The following is a 19,470-nucleotide window of genomic DNA, read 5'->3' on the forward strand; positions in this document are numbered from 1 at the left end:
AAATAACACCTCCCTCTCTCTCTTCTGTTCATGAATGTAAATCAAACACTCAGCCAAATCAGCCTCTTAACCTGGTCCCAATCTACCCTGCATCACTACTTTCAGCCATCTTGTATACTCAATTTCAAGCCAAACCTAACCACTACACTCAGGTCAATCCAACAAACGTTTACTAAAGATCTGAGTAGCATCAGGCTCTATGCCAGGCAGTGTGCTGACAGGGAAAATACAGCTATGAATCAGACAATGAGTAAGCAATGAATAAGACACGATCTCTGCCCTCTAGGAACTTAGGCACGTATATGCAAAACCTTCCTTATTCCAAAGCCCATGCCAAGTGTCTTTTTGTTATAACTGATATACATAGCTTGGACTAATACATGGAATAGCTTTTGTTTCCTATAAAACAGTATCTTTATATAATCTTTTCCCACTAGTTTTTAATACACTGTAGGTATAACTATGTTCCCCAAAACAGAATTTTTGTTTTTTGCTGAGCTAAAAATGTTTAAAGACTGAAGACTAATAAATAAGACAGCACTTGTACGTGCCATAGTTATAAATTACCATTCTCTTATTTTCTGCCTGCAAACAGAGGCTCATTTATAGGAAAAAGTAGGTAAAACAGATTTGTTTTTAAAAGATTTTATTCATTTATTTGAGAGAATGAGGATGGTAGGGGGGAAGAAGAGGAAGAGAGAGAAGCAGACTCCCCGCTGAGCAAGGAGCCCCCACATGTGGCCTGTTCCCAGGACCAGAACCTAAGCCAAGGCAGATGATCAACCAATTGAGCTACCCAGGCACCCTGGTAAAATAGGTTTTTAAGTGTCCAGCCAAACTCACATTTATAGACAGGGGGAGGAGAAAGAGTGTAACTGTTCCAAAGTAAAGGCAGGGAAGGGGAGTGGAACTGAGTGGTTTAAGGAAGCAGCCAATCCAGAGGTCAAAGGCCATTCTCCAGCTTCCACCTTAATATAATCAGGATAAAATGGTGGCATAAATAGGTGTCTTTTTTTTTTTTTTAAGATTTTATTTATTTATTTGACAGAGAAAGATCACAAGTAGGCAGAGAGGCAGGCAGAGAGAGTGAGAGGGAAGCAGGCTCCCTGCCGAGCAGCGAGCCCGATGTGGGACTCGATCCCAGGACCCTGAGATCATGACCTGACCGAAGGCAGCGGCTTAAACCACTGAACCACCCAGACGCCCTGTCTTTTTTTTTTTTTTTAAAGGACTTTTTAAATTTATTATTTATTTGACAGAGAGAGACACAGTGAGAGAGGGAACACAGGCGGGGGCAGTGGGAGAGGGAGAAGCAGGCTCCCTGCTGAGCAGGGAGCCTGATGTGGGGCTCCATCCCAGGACCCTGGGATCATGACCTGAGCCGAAGGCAGACGCTTAATGACTAAGCCACCCAGGTGCCCCATAAACAGGTGTCTTCATGAATTCTCAGCCTCCTTAACTAAGAACAAGGGCTGTAATACAATGTTGAACACAACAATTTCTATCAACAAAATGGAATATAACACTTATACCATGACAATTTTCCAAAGGTTTGAATGTGCAAGAAATAACTATAACATAAAGTGGTAGTCCCGTAAGAAAGATACTATCCAGAATGTGTACTCTGGAAAAAAGGGGGGGGCAGAGGAACTGATCAACAGAAGACATTCTGGACAGTGATGCCAACACAGAGAAGTATTTTGGAGTTAGGAAAGAGTATCTCCTTAAAACGACTCTGTTTCCTCACAGCAGGACTGATATTATAAACCTTCATAAGTTTCACCATACATTCACAGTGCTTCCCCATAACAGACGCTCAATAGTTACTTTACTGTTTAATTTAAATTCTTACAGCAATTTCATGGCCTTTGAAAAAAGCAATACCATTAACATTAATGAAAAAGGAGTTTTCATTGTCAAACTCCTCCACACGGGGGCACAGATTTTCTAAAAAAAACGGGAAGTAATGCTCAAGTCAATATTACAGAAACAGTCTAACCACAATGGACTGCCATGGAACTACACTGCTGTTTTCTAGACAAATCTATTAATGTGGTCTAACATTTCATCAGCTATTTTTGTAGTCAAATCACAGAGCTGTAAGTCAGGTAAAGTCAAAGAACTCCCTTTAGGTCAGTTTTTCCCCAGCTGTAAAAGTTTTTGAACCAAAGAGTAAACCTTAACTTCATAATCTTGGTTTCAACTTATTTGGACATTCTCGAACTGTTATTTAGACGACTTAATCTATCATCACCTACAAAGGCCTTCAGAACCATAAAGACTTCTTCCAGGATGCACTTTTTAATCAGTAATCAATATTATAAGTAATGAACTATTAATTCAATTGGGCAAAACATACATGATCACCTACAGGCATTGTTTTAGTCAGTGAAAACAAAGAGATTAATCCAGTTCTATACTCCAAGACTCTTAAGTCTGGTACACTTACAACACAGATTTTTTTTTTTAAGATTTTATTTATTTATTTGACAGAGATCATAAGTAGGCAGAGAGGCAGGGAGAGAGAGGAGGAAGCAGACTCCACGCCAAGCAGAGAGCCCAATACGGGGCTCGATCCCAGGACCCTGAGATCATGACCTGAGGCGAAGGCAGAGGCTTTAACCCAAGGAGCCACCCAGGCGCCCCCAGTACAGATATTAAATAAATGCTATAAGGACAAAGATAAAGAAGCATTAAGGGTTAAGACTGGGGGTATCCAATGAATCTATCATCCAAAAGAGCAAGAGCAGGGTCCTAGGGTGGCTCTGTCAGTGGAGCATCTGCCTTCGGCTCAAATCACCAGACTATAGGCCCAGGATCAAACCCTGAGTAAGGCTTCCCGCTCAGCAGGGAGTCTGCTTCTCTTTCTGCCCCTCTCCCTGTTTATACTCTTTTTCTCACTTATACTCTCTTAAATAAATAAATAAAATCTTTTTAAAAAAGAGCATAAGTTTTGTCAAATGCATTTAACTAATAATTTAAAGAAAATAACAATGGCTTTTAAATTACATACTCTTAAAACTAAGGGCCAAAAAGCACATAGATCAGGAAACTAAGGCATAAGAAAGGTTTATAAGACCCAACAAAATGAGGCGCCTGGGTGGCTCAGTCATTAAGCCTCAGCCTTCAACTCAGGTCATGATCCCAGAGTCCAGGGATCAAGCCCAGCATCTGGCTCCCTGCTCTGTGGGAAGCCTGCTTCTCCCTCTCCCACTCCCCCTGCTTCTGTTCCCTCTCTTGCTGTGTCCTTCTCTGCCAAATAAATAAATAAAATTTAAAAAAATAAAGACCCAACAAATTAAGTCAGATATTGGAAGCCACCTTCTAGCTTCCCGAAGAGTCACCTCACTTCCCTTGGGGAGCAAATTTCTGAATAAATCATGATATGCATTTAATGTGCTCAGCCATATTTTTTTCTTATCTATATACACACTTACAATCCATACACGGATTTTTTTTTTCTGGCAAAATTTGACTCCTCAAACCATCATAAAAGTATCTCCTAATAAATAAAACTTATTGACTGAACACAGAACTTCTCCAACTCTAATTTTCTCCCTTGTAAAAGGGGCTAATAATTATAAAATCTGATTTGTGAAATCATTGATTCATATTTGGCCTCTTTTTGAGCCAACCATTCTTCCTGTGATAATTTAAAAAATCAACACAATAAACAACACTTAAGATGCTATCTTATAATTAATTACATTGCACCCTGAAGAAACAAAGACACTGTCATTTCTTTGTTTGATATTACCCAGGACACAGAACCCAGAAGTCTCTAGCATATATTCAATGTTTAAACGCTCATTTGGAACACCTGAAGTACCTTAAACCAGAGCATAAACCTAGTACCAGTTAATTCGTATCCCCTCACAACCACACACAACAAAGTCTGACATAACCCATTAGTCTATCACTATTAGTTCTCCCCCAGAGTCAGTATAAAGTGGTTCTCTATTTTATTACTTTATTCTCAAAGTTAACATAAGACTTAAGAAGCATTAAAATATCAATGAAACTCCAAAGAATATAAGAAAAAAACTTAAGTTTCAGTGCATAACTGCATTCATCATATTTTCGTAACAACATGTTCCCTATAATTAAACCTATGGGATAGTAACCTAATCCTAAACATGAAATAATTAGAACTGGTTTCTAAATTCAGAATTTCAAGAGAACTCTCCCAACCTCAAATTCCTCAATGACAAGAGCACAGTATAGGTGTTTGTTACAATCCACTGGAAGCACAATATCCTTATTCAAAACCGAAGAGTAAAAAGAGGAAGTCCAGTCAAAATTTTCTAAGGTCTCTTCTGGTCCTAACAATAGCCCTTTACACCAACTTCTATTTATTTAAGGTGTAAGCATCAGATGATACTAGTTGATCCTCTATCATTTAGTTTCTAACAAATATTTCCCTCAAATCCAAAAACCACTAAAAACTTGTTAAAACATGGTGCATTAAATTTTAAGAGAAAACTTAATTTAAAATCTTTTTTCAGGGGCGCCTGGGTGGCTCAGTGGGTTAAAGCCTCTGCCTTCAGCTCAGGTCATGGTCCCAGGGTCCTGGGATCGAGCCCCACATGGGGCTCTCTGCTCCGCGGGGAGCCTGCTTCCTCCTCTCTCTCTGCCTGCCTCTCTGCCTAGTTGTGATTTCTCTCTGTCAAATAAATAAAAATATTAAAAAAAAAATCTTTTTTCATAATTTCCAAAGGATACAAAACAATTTTTAGTTACCAGAAATTCCCATCTATTCTACAGTTTACCTTTCCAAATTGCTGAGAAACTATTCAAATGCTGAAAGTAACTAAATTACGGGAGACGGTGGAGGACTGCTAATCACTTCTGAGTGCATTATATTCTTAAATTATAACTTAAAAAAACTTTTAAAAATCGCATTTTAATCTTCAGTAAAATACTGTTTCTCCTTAAAACTGTTTTTCTGTAGTATGATAGAAAGTGCTTCTTAAATTTAAAAGTTAAATCTAAATATTACTCTACTCTTCCTATGTGTACTTTAAAAAAAATTCTGAATACATTTTTGCTTCCTCTGAAATGTATCATTTAAAAGTATGTAAAAATAAAAATTTTCTAATTATAAAAATGAAAAAACTATATCTATTTTAATTGATGACGCACTATAATCAATTACAAAATGTACAAAATCAAAGGGAAAAGACCAATAATGCCTGAGAATCTAAAGTTAAAGGGTTAAATTTTACATAATTCATTTACTATATAATCCTCTCTAATGTAAGAACAATTAATGCTATCTAAGAAGCGAGTGTCTGAGTTATTTTCTCTTGAGTAGTGTGTTTACAGACTGGGCAAACACTTGTGAACGTTGCAGGAGATTCCTGGGCTGGCTAAGTGTTCTACTAGATGAACTCCAAGTCCCTTTCAGTTCTAAGATTCCCAGCGTGTAAGAGGGGAAAAATAATCGAAGAAAACATCTGCCCTTCAATTAACCAATCTACCTTCATTCGCATCCTACAGGCTCCTGTCGAGACCAGGAAGTTCTTTCTCCCCTTTCTCTGGGTTCACCAGACCCTCGTTAACAAAAGGCACGGAAAATGTGCACAGGTGGGATAAAAAGGGGAGTGGCTGAAACCATGCAGCTCTCAGGACAGCGCCCCCACACCCCGGGTCCCTCGGCTGCACCTGAGAAATCACTGCCCTCCACACCTCCACCCTTGCGAAGCTGCATCGCGAGCGAATTCTCCGACCTATTACAGTCCACCCGCACCTTGGCCAGACACTGGGCATTGTCTGAAACCTTCAGCGCCCAAGAAAGGCGAGGAGAAAAGAAAGAAAACGGGGGGAAAGAGTGAAAATAAAGAACAGCGGAAGGGGAAGTAAAGGGATCGGTAAGCCCTACGCTCCTTTTGGCAAAATTGGCTTCCCCGTCGACCCATCAGTTTAATTTAGATTCCAAAAGCAAACCTCCACCCCACCCCCAGCCCAAGGTAGCAGCCGGGGTTAGCCCAGCCGGAGTCCCCAAAGCCACGCGCGGGTTCGGGGCACACAGACAGCGAGAGGAAAATGGGTTTGTGGGCCGGGCCTGGCTGGCCGGAGGCCGGGCTCGAAACAAAGCCGCCCCGCTCCCCCTACCTGGGGCGAGGGCGGTGGGCGGCGCCTCGAGGCTCCCCGCGCTGTCCTGGCCCGGCGACGCCCTCGCCCCGGGGACCCTTGCAGGAGCTGGCCGCCGCAGGGCCCTCCCCGCCCGGGAACTGCGCTACTTCGGGACAATGGACCCCCTCCCCTCCTCGGAGCGGAGAGATACAAAGGGAGAGGAGCGCCGCCCGGCAACCAGCCAGGCGTCCGGAAAGTGAAGACCGAGGAGAGACAGGGAAAGGGAGAGGGTGGCGGCGGACGCGGGAGCCCTCGGGACGCTCCACCCGTCGTCCAAGGCTCTGCCCTCAGCCCCGCCGCAGCGGCAGAGGCGGGAGCGCAGACCAGCAGCCACTCAACCCCGGCCGAGAGGGACGAGGGGTCTGCACACAAAGAAGAGAGGAACCCCCGCCCTCCGCTAGCGCCAGGGGCGGGGATGGCCCAAAGGGCTCTGGGCGCCGACGGTCAGCGGTGCCTGCCAAGCCCGCGCCCCTTGCGGGCCGGAGTCCGCGCGGGGCGCCCCTCACCCGGACTCACCCACAGCTCTGTGCCCCAGCTCATGGCGGAACTTGAGGCGACTCGGGCCGTCTGGCGGCTCGCTGACCGTCCGTCTGTCGGATATGCCCTTAGTCTGTTCGACCTCCCACTGGCTGGCCGACGGGCTCGCAGCTCCGCCGCTCTGCCTCCGAAGGTGCCGCCACCGCCGGGTTCCCCAGTGAGTGAGAAAGACGCGACTGGAGAAGCCGCCACCGACGCCGCGTCCCCGCCTCCCGGAGCCGGCAGGGAGGGGGCCTGGGCCGAGGGGAGGCGGGACGCGGAGAGGGGAGGGGGCGGGGCGCGGTGCACCCTGGGATCGTGGCGGACCCGCTCTCGCCCGGCCTCTGCGGGTGAATCCCCTCGCGGAAGGGTCTTCCACTTTGCTGGTTCTCGGGATAGGTCTCTTCCCGCCTGCCCCTTGGGACTCGGACAATTCCACCGCCGTCGGCCACTCGCATTTGTCTCCAACGTGGAAGGGAGAGAAGGGAGACGCCCACCACCTTTCTCTACCCTGAGACCCCTTAGAAGAGGCAACTCCAGTCACCCTCCCTCCCTTCCTGCCTCTTGCGCCCTCCACCTGGGAGAAATCCTGACATAGATGCCTCCTACAAATCCTTGGGTTTACGTAGTCGGACATCTGTGGTTTGTTTTTTTATTTAAGTCTTGATTGGTAAGGTGATCTTGGGAATCACCAAAATGTGTAGAGGTTGAACGTCAAATGTGAAAGCAACGTGCCCCGATTCTATTTTTAATAAAACATTGCAATTTTATAAGTTCTGTCAGGAAATCGTAAGAGGCAGATCTTTTCAGCATTCATTTTGGAATGTTTCCATAACAAGAGATGAACGACATGGACCAATGCCAGGCGAGCTGTCACCTGCAGCAAAGAACCGAGCTTGCCCCAGCGGTGGGTTGTCCCCGCGGAGGAATGGGCACCTCGTCTGTGGGGGCTGAACGGGAACCAGATTCCTCTACGGTAGTGCAAAGAGCCTCTTGGAACGTCAGGGACCTCTCACTCGGAATATGGGACTCTTGGAGGCAGGTCCACCATTTCCTTTTTCCTATGTGGAGTTAATTTCCCGGTCTTTCTGAGCAATCATTAACTGCAATCAGCCAGTTTGGCGGGTACTATTAGATGCCAGATACACTTAGCAGCTCCTAACATATGCTTTAGCATTAATTGCTGGTCTCGTAAACACACACACAAGCTTCAGTCCAGTCACTAGCACAGTACTCCTCAGTGTTATGACAGCTGGGTGTCTTCAAGTTCTCCAAACCGGAGTGTCAGCATTTGAAACTCCTCCCCTTCTACAGCCTGCTCAGGTGCCCCAAACTCTTCCGCTTCAATCCTTGTCCTTGCTTGGCTGTGATTCCTTTGGGGGTGAAGAGGCAAATAACCTGTCCCTTCCAGACAGGCCGCCATTCTTGCTGAATTCTTAACCTCCTTTCTCGGAATCCAGCTTGAAGTACACAAATACTCTCCTCCAATGGCCAAGTTTTAAATGCTTAAGTATGCTATTCAGTGAAAAGTATGTAAAGCAGTGACTGCACACTTTCTTTTTCCAATATTTTTCTATACTGCCTCTATTTCGAATAGAATTCCTTCAATATTACTTGTATCTCCTAACGCAGCTATCCATTTCTCCTCTCCCTTCCTCTCACTCCCTAGACATCATTAATACATTTAGCAATTACAAGTAAGGTTAGTAATGGAAAATATAGTTATAAAATGGATGTCTCATTATTCAGAACCATTCCAATACTAAGGTTTACTGTATCTAAATATTGTCATAAAAGTTAAGACATGTGGAGCCTAATTTTAAAATTGCATGCTTTCCCTTTAAAAAGTAAAATAATCTACCATTCACATTGAAGATTATCCTTAACCATACTGTTACACAATTTCCCAAATGAACATGAAGTCTTATCTCCTAGATGAACACTTTTCTGAAGTTTATGAACAGAACTCCACACTTAAAACAATTCATTTTTCTCCAGAAAGTTAGATTTTCTGCCAAAATTTTCAAGGAAAATTTCCGTTATACTACATTGCTATAAAGTTTAAACATTTTATATATATATATATAACCAACTTAAATTGATAATATTTAAAGTAATAATATTTTAAATAGTTATTTGTAACTTGTAAAATTTTATATTAAAATTCACTATTTACTTCAACAGTTTTTAGGCAAAAATGATTAAAAAGTGAAAACTATCACAACAAATGAATAAGAATGTTTTGTGTTATATTTTGTTATAAAAATAATAAAGATTAATCAGCTTCCAAAGTATTCCTTTCTATAACCAATCTCTAAAATACTATAGCTACATTTTAGCTAACAAACATCTAGAGGTGTTTTACACACACATATATAGTCACACACAAATATATATTACTAGTGTGGCAGTTCATAAGAATGTTGTGGGTTTGTTTGTTTTTGTGGGGGTTTTTTTTGTCTGTTTTTTGTTTTTTTGAGAGTGTAGGGACAGGATGGGTGGGAGAGCTGAGGGAGAGGAAGAGAAAGAAACTTAAGCAGTCTCCATGCTCAGCACAGAGCCTGCTGCCTGGATCTCAGGACCCTGAGATCATGATCTGGGCGGAGATCAAGAGTAGGACATTTAACTGAGCCACCCAAGCACCCAAGAATGTTGATTTTTGACATAAACAGAGGCCACTGGGTTTTAAATTATTCATATATATATATAAGATTTTTTCTTTATGGACCCATGACAAGGCACTCTTGAACAGTTCAAACACATCATTTTTCTCTCTAAAAAAGATAAAACAAAACTTTGCATCTTGAAAGCAAAATCACTTTAGTATAACAGCAATCTATTATTTTATTTCAGATGCTACTACCACAAGTCATATTTTGCATCATTAAGGGATACAAAGTTCTGTCAAAGCAATTATCTTACACCTTTTTGCTATTTGACCTATTGTGGTAATCTATTATCACAGAGTTTCTGTTTCTTTTACATTTTTTATAAGGTAATCAACACTAAGGAGGAATGGAGGAAATAATATTATTTTAGCTTTCTCCACATAGTTTTGGGGTTTTTTAAAGATTTTATTTATTTATTTGACAGACAGAGATCACAAGTAGACAGGAAGGCAGACAGAGAGAGAGGAGGAAGCAGGCTCCCTGCTAAGCAGAGAGCCAGGGCTCCATCCCAGGACCCTGGGATCATGACCTGAGACAAAGGCAGAGGCTTTAACCCACCGAGCCACCCAAGTGCCCCTCTCCACATAGTTTTACAACGCAGCCACTCCACTGAGTAAATTTGAAAGAGCTCAAATTACACAGACTTAGCAATTTTAAAAATTATTACACTGTAGGGGCACCTGGGTGGCTCAGTGGGTTAAGCCTCTGCCTTCAGCTCAGGTCATGATCTCAGGGTCCTGGGATCAAGCCCCACATCGGGCTCTCTGCTCTGCGGAGAGCCTGCTTCCTCCTCTCTCTCTGCCTGCCTCCCTGCCTACTTGTGATCTCTCTGTCAAATAAATAAACTAAATCTTTTTTAAAAAATTTATTACACTGTATTATTACTTTTTATTAATTATGGAAAATAATTTTTATTGAATCCATTTCTCTTCAAGCATATATTTGAACTCTGCTCTATGATAAGCCATTGAAGTGTTACATTTCTTTTGCATATTTTTATCTTGTATTAATTCAAACGTAATTTCCTTTTACAGTTTCTTGGTTAAAACATTTAGCTGATGCTCTTTCTAGTTTCAAATTTTCCCTGCATGAATTCCCTTATTAAGTCAGATTGTAAAAGACAATTCTTCACTGCTGCATTCTGGAATATAGAATAATTTACTAGCCCAAATATATCAACCTTCAACCATAAACCAGTCTTTTGTCTTAAACCTAAATTTTTGCAAAAGTTTATTCCATATATAAAGTTAGTAATGTGAGGTGTTTTTCAAAGAAAAAGGTAAAACTTTATATCAACACCTCGAATATGGAAAGCTTTTCTCAACATACATGTATCAATGTCCCACTGATATATGGTTACCAATCATATAGAATTTCCGCTATTGAAAGGAAATCTCTAGTATAAACAGTAGTAACTCCTTTCTTGCCATTTAAGTGTCTTAAGATTATGTCTTAAAATTACAGCAAGTGTCCGCAAATAGAATCATTATCAACATAGGTAGGCCAGAACAATCAAACTAAAACTATTTTAGGAAGAATATCAAGACGATGTACTTGGCAGCTCCATTTTAATGCTTTGAATGGAGAACCACAGTAGAAACAAGATCATGCCAGAATGCAGATCCAGGAGAGCCAAATGAAGAATGGCACTGACGAGTTAATAGTCATCACTGCCTTCTGCACTGCCAGTTTTCCTAACCAAAAGTTTGGCAGAAATTCAAAACTTCAAGAGGATAGTTCAAAAGTGGCTCACTGAAGAAAAAGAAAGAAAATCACCTACTGTTTTGTCTTTGGAGATTCTGCTGTCCATTACTGAATCTAGTTGAAGCATTTTATCTACTTGTTCTAATGAAACCTGGCAAAAAGAAAAGAGTAAAAAAAACAAAAGACAGAAAATTTTATGTAAATCAAATGGAATAGATTTGTTTAAAGAGGTAACTCATTTCCAATTTTCTATGATGATTGATTCTTTCCCACCAGTTATTACAGAACATGTGACTTTAAAAGCATTTAGGTGTTTATTTAGAGCAAATTCTCTTTAGAGTCAGGAGACCCTGTAGAACAAAAGTTACATACAGGTTTCTTCAGATGATTGGCGCACCTTCCCAAATCCATTCAAAATTTCCATTAATTAGGGGCGCCTGGGTGGCTCAGTGAGTTAAAGCCTCTGCCTTTGGCTCAGGTCACGATCCCAGGGTTCTAGGATCAAGCCCCACATTGGGCTCTCTGCTCAGCAGGGAGCCTGCTTTCCTTCCTCTCTGCCTGCCTCTCTGCCTACTTGTGCTCTCTCTCTCTCTGTCAAATAAATAAAATCTTTTAAAAAATAAATAAAGAAATAAATAAAAATTTACAAAAACAAAATTTCCATTAATTAAACTCTTAAAGCATTCATTTGTTTTTGTTTTTATTTTTTTGTGGGGATTTTTGCCTGTGTTGACAAATTTAAAAACACATCAATTAACAAAAAGAACACCTTGTTCTCTATTTTATTTTTATGAAATCCAATCAAATATATCATATACACTTGTAGAAATAAAAACAACTTTTACAGGCTCACAAGAGCCTACTGTTAAGTTTTCAGGAGTTTTGCACACACATTGTTAAAAACGTTAACTCGTTATCAATCATAGTGGAAGTACTTCCACCATGGAATTGGCAAATGCTACAAATCATGGCTCTTTTCCCTTGAAAAAGGGATTGTTAAACATCAACCACTGTTGAAACCTATACAGGTTAACATTGAAGGAAATGAAAATTTACCTTTAGCTACTAAGGAGAACAATTCTGAAATGGAATGATGAATTTTAATTTTATTGAATCCATTCAGATGTATCTGGGATACTAGGTTCTAACATAACTTTTCCTTCATTTCCTGTGTAACAGAATCACATACCTATCATGGTAATCATTGTTTCTGCTGTTTTCCTATTTGGATTCTAATGTTTGTAAATCTTTGTCATTTGATATTTACTATAGCATGTTATTTATTTACTAAAAAGTCATAAGTAACAAATTGCTTCCTCTATATCAGGATATTATGCTACCTATGACTCAATGCTTAATATTGTTTTTGTTGATAATAAAGATGATTTAAATAATCAATAATGAAAACTTACCTCTAGACTGATTCTCCTCATCATTTTCCAGACCCAATTAGCTAAAATTTTAGTGCTGATTTTAAGGACCAAAATACCCCAGATTTTAGATATCTTAAGTTCTTTGAAAGTTACATAACCTACTATATGTAAACTAATGTAAGTTTTAATTTTAATGACCATCGCATTGTAACAATACAGTTTTTACCCCTTAAATAAAACAGCAAGTTAGAGCCACTTATTTTGAAATAAGCCAACAGATAACCAATTTCTTGTTAAACTATTAGAATTTGACTTTATCCTGAAGGGCCTGGTCATATAGCTATAATCTAGGTCATCTCTAATACAGGGCATTCTAGAGAGAATTAGTTGGAGTAGCTTCCTACAAATCAAAATTTTTTGTAGGATTGCCAGATTTAGCAAATAAAAATACAGGACTCCCAGTTAAATGTGAATTTCTGTTAAATGTGAATTTGTAAATATTAAATAGGACATACTTATACTAAAAAATTACTTATTTGTTGCTATCCAAAATTTGAAATTTGAATTCAGCTGAAATTCCTGTATTTTATCTGGCAACACTAAGTATTCAGGATAATCTTAGATTAAACACCAGAAATAAGGAACTCTTAACCATGAACTTTGGCCATGAATCTGAGGAAGTTGGTGAACACTTAAAATTGGATATAAAAGATTTTTAGGATCGCCTGGATGGCTCAGTTGGTTAAGCATCTGCCTTTGGCTGGGGTTAGAATCCCAGGGTCTTGGGATCTGGTCCAACATTGGGCTTCTTGCTCAATGGGGAGCCTGCTTCTACCTTCTGCTCCTCCTGCTATGTTCTCTCTCTCACAAATAAAAAAATATTTAAAAAAAAAGATTTTTAATAGATATGTCTGTAGCATTTCTTGATTGATTGATTGATTGATTGATTGATTTGACAGAGAGAGATCACAAGTAGACAGAGAGGCAGGCGGGGCGTTGCGGGTGGGGCGGGGGTGGGGGGGGGGAGCAGGCTCCCCGCCAAGTGGAGAGCCTGATGTGGGGCTCCATTCCAGGAACTTGGGAATCACGACCTGAGCCAAAGGTAGAGGTTTTAACCCACTGAGCCACCCACATGCCCCTATCTGTGGCTTTTCATGAAGAATTTGCTTCCTAGAGAATTTTGAAAAATTTGTGCCTGAGAAGGTTCAGAACAGTGGGTAGAAGATGCTATCACTTTTGTTTAATAGAGAGAGGAACTTTCTGCTGTGTGTTTATATGCACAGAATACCTCTGAAAGGACACACAAGAAGCTGGAAGGAGGGGTTACCTCTGGAGGGGAGTAAAAGGGAGACTGGAGTAAGAAGTCTCACTTTTCACCGCTCTTCTTTTATACCATTTCCACTTAATTTTATTATATTGTCAATGTATTGCCTATTTAAAAGGAGTTTAGAAGGGGCGCCTGGGTGGCTCAGTGGGTTAAGCCGCTGCCTTCGGCTCAGGTCATGATCTCGGGGTCCTGGGATCGAGTCCCGCGTCGGGCTCTCTGCTCGGCAGGGAGCCTGCTTCCCTCTCTCTCTCTCTCTGCCTGCCTCTCTATCTACTTGTGATCTCTCTCTGTCAAATAAATAAATAATTTTTTTTTTTAAAAAAAAAAAGGAGTTTAGAATTAAAAATAACAGTGGCTAGACCTTACTCGAAGCCTGTTAAGTCAGAATTTCTAAATTTCCAGTGGTTGGGCCATGATATTTGTATGTAGTTGTGTCTCATATATATTTTTTAAAGATTTTATTTATTTATTTGACAGAGAGAGCTCACTAGTAGACAGAGAGGCAGGCAGAGAGAGAGAGAGAGGAGGGAAGCAGACTCCCTGCCGAGCAGAGAGCCTGATACGGGGCTCAATCCCAGGACCCTGGGACCATGACCTGAGCCGAAAGCAGAGGCTTTAACCCACTGAGCCACCCAGGTGCCCCGTGTCTCATATTTTTAATATGAGATGTATTTTGATTATTTTTTTTAAAAAGATTTTATTCATTTATTTGAAATAGAGAGAGCCCAAGCTGGGGGCAGGTGGGGAGAGGCAGAGGGAGAGGGAGGAACAGGCTCCCCACTGAACAGGAAGCCCGATGCAGGACTTGATTCCAAGACCCTGGGACCATGACTTGAATCAAAGGCCCACTCCTAACCAACTGAGCCACCCAGGCACCCCTGATTATTCATCAAAATCACACATACTGTTCTATGGCATTTGCCAAAAAAACAATGAACACAAACATGCACACTCCACACTGACACAAATACCATCCTTTATATCTCCGAGGAAAGACCCAGAAAATGCATGACTCACTTCAAGCTGGAGAGATTCTGTTTAGAACTGATAGGGAGTGAGTCAAACCAGTCCACACTCAGGGGTAGGGAGACAGGAAACTGCTCAGTATTTAAGTTGAAGGCTCAAGAATATGGACTCCTAATTAATATTTTTGGCCCCTAGGGTATGCAATGGGGGTAATTGAGTAGTTGCTTGTACCTCTATTAAGTAACCTGCCTTTTCTGCACTTCTAGTGGGTGAGGCCAGGAGTAGCAAGGACCTGCCACTCTCCGAAACTCTTGCTGACATGGTAGGAGTTTGCCCACGTGCAAAGAGACAGCCCCACCTGTTCACAATTTACCTCATCCTACCCACTACCCAGCAAACATCCTTCAGTGTTCATGGACTGACTACAGTTCTTCAGGATTTAATCCATTGTCCCTAGCTAAGTGTGTCAGAGCACTGCCTGAGTTGTTTGCCTCAGGTCAAACTCAAGAAACCGTGTCTCGTCTCCTCTCATGCTTCTCTCCATTTCTGCAAACTTGGCAGCGAAGAATTTTTTCATAGGTAAATATATAATTTTGGGGGGAGGGGGAGTTTATTTCCTGTTTTAGTGTTCTATTTCTGGTCCATTGTGTGCAGAGGAAAGGAATGCCGCAAATGACTAGACTGCATCACAATTTATGCAAGGCATTTGATTTCATTCACAAAAACAGCTCTAGCCATTATTATGAACCCATATGGTAGAAAAGAGTGCCTGGTGTTCTTTCATTGAGAGTAGTCCTGGGGCTTCTTGGAGATTCATCTTCTTGGAGATTCTTGGAGATTCATCTTCAGCCTCCAAATTGGGTAATTTCTGAGATCATTATGACTATTTCACTTATTCTTTGGAAGATGGAGATTCAATATTTTCCTCAGTTATACTAAGTATTTTGTTTGTTACAAGGATCCAGATGATTATCCTAAAATCCTTTTTAAAGGATTAAAAAGACATTTTTAATAAAATGAAATATTAAGGATCTGTGAATTTTTTCAACATGCAAGAACCTTCATGATATGGCCTCAAACTGTCTCACCCCCTGTCTCCTACCATTCTGCCATTACTCCCAAACTCCACCATATCCAAATGCACTTAGTTCCATTACTGCCTGGGTACCCTATCATGCCTTGGTACACATGTTCCTCTCCGTCTGGTTAACTCACATTCTTGAAGACTGACTTCACATGTGATGGGTCTGAGAAGCCTTTTGTGAATCTTCCTTTCCTTCTTCTTTCCTCTCCTGATGTTGTACTTGGTGCTCCTTGGTATGTTCTTAATGTTCTCAGTACCTACATCTAAACAGATAATTCAAGTAAGTCTTTTTACTTGTCTGTTTCCTCTGAGCTCAGGACTATTCCTGGAGCTCAGGACTATTCCTGGTTCAGAATAGGTATCCAATTAATATTTAATAAATGAAAATGAAAGGTTCTCAAATAATAAAACAAAATTCACCTTCTACAGAGCTTTAGGGTTGACAATAGATGTAAGGAAATCATATTTCTAGGATTGATTTTCAGATTCTTTTATATCAAATGCTTATATCCTGTTCTTAGTTGCTTCCAAATTGCCAATAAACTAGAATTAAAATGTGATTCAAAAGAAATCTTAAAATGAAAATTATTTATAAAATGATGTTCTTTTTTTTTTTTAAGATTTTATTCATTTATTTGACAGAGAGAGATCACAAGCAGACAGAAAGGCAGGCAGAGAGAGAGAGAGGGAAGCAGGCTCGCCGCCAAGCAGAGAGCCCGACGCGGGACTCGATCCCAAGACCCTGAGATCATGACCCGAGCCGAAGGCAGCGGCCCAACCCACTGAGCCACCCAGGCGCCCCTAAAATGATGTTCTTAATTGTACTCTTTTTTTGTACAGAAAAAGAATTGGTAGGAGCTAATTATTTTAGATTTGTAAGGTGCACAGAAATGTTTGTACGTTTTAAAAAATGAATAAATTCTCCCAAACTTGAAAGTTATTTTAAAATTACATATAAGGGGCGCCTGGGTGGCTCAGCGGGTTAAAGCCTCTGCCTTCAGCTCAGGTCATGATCCCAGGGTCCTGGGATCGAGCCCCGCATCGGGCTCTCTGCTTAGCGGGGAGCCTGCTTCCTCCTCTCTCTCTCTCTGCCTGCCTCTCTGCCTACTTGTAATCTCTATCTGTCAAATAAATAAATCTTTAAAAAAAATAAAATTACATATAAAAATGGTATCAGTTAGTTATCATTTTAAAACTTGTTCAGAAATACAGGTCAAAAGAAACTCTTTAAAAATTAGTAAAAAGATTGCAGAAAAAACCAAAGCAACCATGACAGTCACTTTCCTGGCAAAAGATCAGCAGAGGTGAGTTAAGTGTTTTGTTTTTTAAAATTTTATTTATTTATTTAACAGATCCCGCGCACGTGCCCAAGCAGGAGAAGCAGGTTCCCTGATGAGCAGGAAACCAAAAGCAGGGCTCTAACCCAGGACCCTGGGATCACAACCTGAGCCAAAGGTAGACACTTAATCAACTGAGTCGCCCAGGCACCCCTAAGTGTTTATTAAAGAGTGAATAATGCACAAAAAGGAAGTGAGCTTAAGGCTTTTTTTGAAGTGTGGAGAAAGTCAATTCAATTATGACTCCCAAACTTCAAATCTAAACATTTTATCTTTTACTATTTGTTGTTTTCCTGAAGACTTATACTTGCAGATATATAACATAATTAATCAATATAACATACTTTAATGTATTTAAAGATTTTTTTTAAGATTTTTTTTTTTTTTTTTTTTTTTGACAGAGAGAGAGATCACAAGTAGGCAGAGAGGCAGGCAGAGAGGGGAGGAAGCAGGCTCCCTGCGGAGAAGAGAGCCCGACGCAGGGCTCAATCCCAGGACCCTGAGATCATGACCCGACCAGGACCCTGAGATCATGACCCGAGCCGAAGGCAGCGGCTCAATCCACTGAGCCACCCAGGAGCCCCTATTTTAATATATTTAAATACAAGAGATAATTTGGCAATACTTAAAAAGAAAAACAGCCAGATAAGGCCATCTGTGAAAATACATAATCACAAACTCAAGAAGTAGTAAACAAGTTAATCTACACTCAAGTATAAAAGTTATAAAGTACAGAAAGAATTTTAGAATACAACACCTCTTGTTTAAAACCACACAATTAGATTTTTTTAATTATAAATCTTTTAAATGTCTGGGAACTGTATTCATGGTTGGTTTGAGGTGTTTTTCATCTTTTTTAAAAAATATATTTTATTGATTTAGGGATGCCTGGGTGGCTCAGTTGGTTAAGCGGCTGCCTTCCGCTCAGGTCATGATCCTAGCGTCCTGGGATCCGGCTCTGCATTGGGCTCCTTGCTCGGCAGGGAGCCTGCTTCTCCCTCTGCCTCTGCCTATGCTCGCTCTCTCTCTCTCTCTGACAAATAAATAAATAAAATCTTAAAAAAATATTTTATTGATTTATTTAACGGAGAGAGATAGAGATTACAAGTAGGCGGGGGCGGGGGGGGGCAGGCTCCCCGTTGACCAGAGAGCCAGATGTGGGGCTCAATCCCAGGACCCTGAGATCATGACCTAAAGGCAGAGGTTTAACCCACTGAGCCACCCAGGTGCCCCAAGGTGTTTTTCATCTTTTCCCAAGGCTACTATGAAGAGGTAAAAGACGAAACACTTGATTTTATATTCTCGTGTTTGTTTTCAAACCATTGAATGTGTTCATGTTTTCCCAGCTTGATGGTAACACCTTCTCAGGTTCGGATCAGATCAGTCACAAGGCAGATTAATACCAGCTTTGAGATTGATTGACTTTAAAGTGTCACCAGGATCATCTCTAAGCTATATAATCTGCTTAGCTTCAAGCAAATTATTTTTCTTTTACTTTAAATTCCCTTAAGAAAGGAGAGTTTTAAACTCTCAGAAAATGCAATACCTTTGGAATAATGATGAAATTATCCCCCATTATAATCAAATGTGTTTAGGTTTTGTCAAAACAATGCAACTGTCTATATATTAAAGGATTTTATTTTTTTTTAAGATTTTATTTATTTATTTGACAGACAGAGATCAAAAGTAGGCAGAGAAGCAGGCAGAGAGAGGAGGAAGCAGGCTCCCCGCTGAGCAGAGAGCCCAATGCGGGCCTTGATCCCAGGACCCTGGGATCATGACCTGAGCTGAAGGCAGAGGCTTTAACTCACTGAGCCACCTAGGCGCCCCCATTGAAGGATTTTAATGGGATTTTAAAAACGACTCTTTTTCCAGAAAAACTCTACCAAAGGATGAACTTTGCTAAATATGGATATGTTCTACTTTAAACAAACCTGATAGAGCTTTAAAAAATCTGAACATAAAACACCCGTGTTGGCACTGAAGAGTAGGAAAGCTATAACCTCTTTATCAAATGGTGCTCAATCAACTGGATCCCCATATGGAAAAAATAAATCTTGACCTCTACCTCTTATAATTCATAAAATTCAATCTCAGGTAGATTTTAGCTCTATGAAAATTAATATAGTGACGCTTCTAGAACATATCATAAGAGATTATCTTCATGATGTTATGTAGGCAGAAATAAGTTAAATGGGATACAAAAAAGCACTAACCATAAAGGAAAAAATTTGCAAATTAGTGTTCATTAGTATTTCTCAAAAAGTGCTTTTGAGAGAATGAAAAGAAAAGCCCAGAACAGGAGAATATATTATAAATACATATATCCAACATAGGACTCACATCGAGAATATGAAAA

The 19,470-nt window shown here is 40.6% G+C and overlaps 1 protein-coding gene and 1 pseudogene across 4 annotated transcripts in view; one reads left to right on the plus strand and one right to left on the minus strand.

Annotated features, from left to right (window-relative positions):
• Window positions 1-6,849, minus strand: part of FNBP1L (formin binding protein 1 like) — a 110,915-nt gene extending 104,066 nt beyond the window's left edge. For 2 of the 4 annotated variants that reach the window (XM_046004582.1, XM_046004573.1), the window contains exon 1: window positions 6,652-6,844. In XM_046004582.1, the coding sequence (XP_045860538.1) occupies window positions 6,652-6,675 (24 nt within the window). In that variant the 5' untranslated portion in view covers window positions 6,676-6,844. Of the gene's footprint in view, window positions 1-6,651 lie in introns of all 4 variants that reach the window. The other 2 variants (XM_046004600.1, XM_046004591.1) reach the window with 2 other exon arrangements.
• Window positions 6,850-7,501: 652 nt separating this feature from the next.
• The window catches only part of LOC123953751, a 52,041-nt pseudogene continuing 40,072 nt past the window's right edge, over window positions 7,502-19,470 (plus strand).

Source organism: Meles meles, chromosome 1, assembly GCF_922984935.1.
Source record: "Meles meles chromosome 1, mMelMel3.1 paternal haplotype, whole genome shotgun sequence".
In the NCBI taxonomy this organism is placed as follows: Eukaryota; Metazoa; Chordata; class Mammalia; order Carnivora; family Mustelidae; genus Meles; species Meles meles.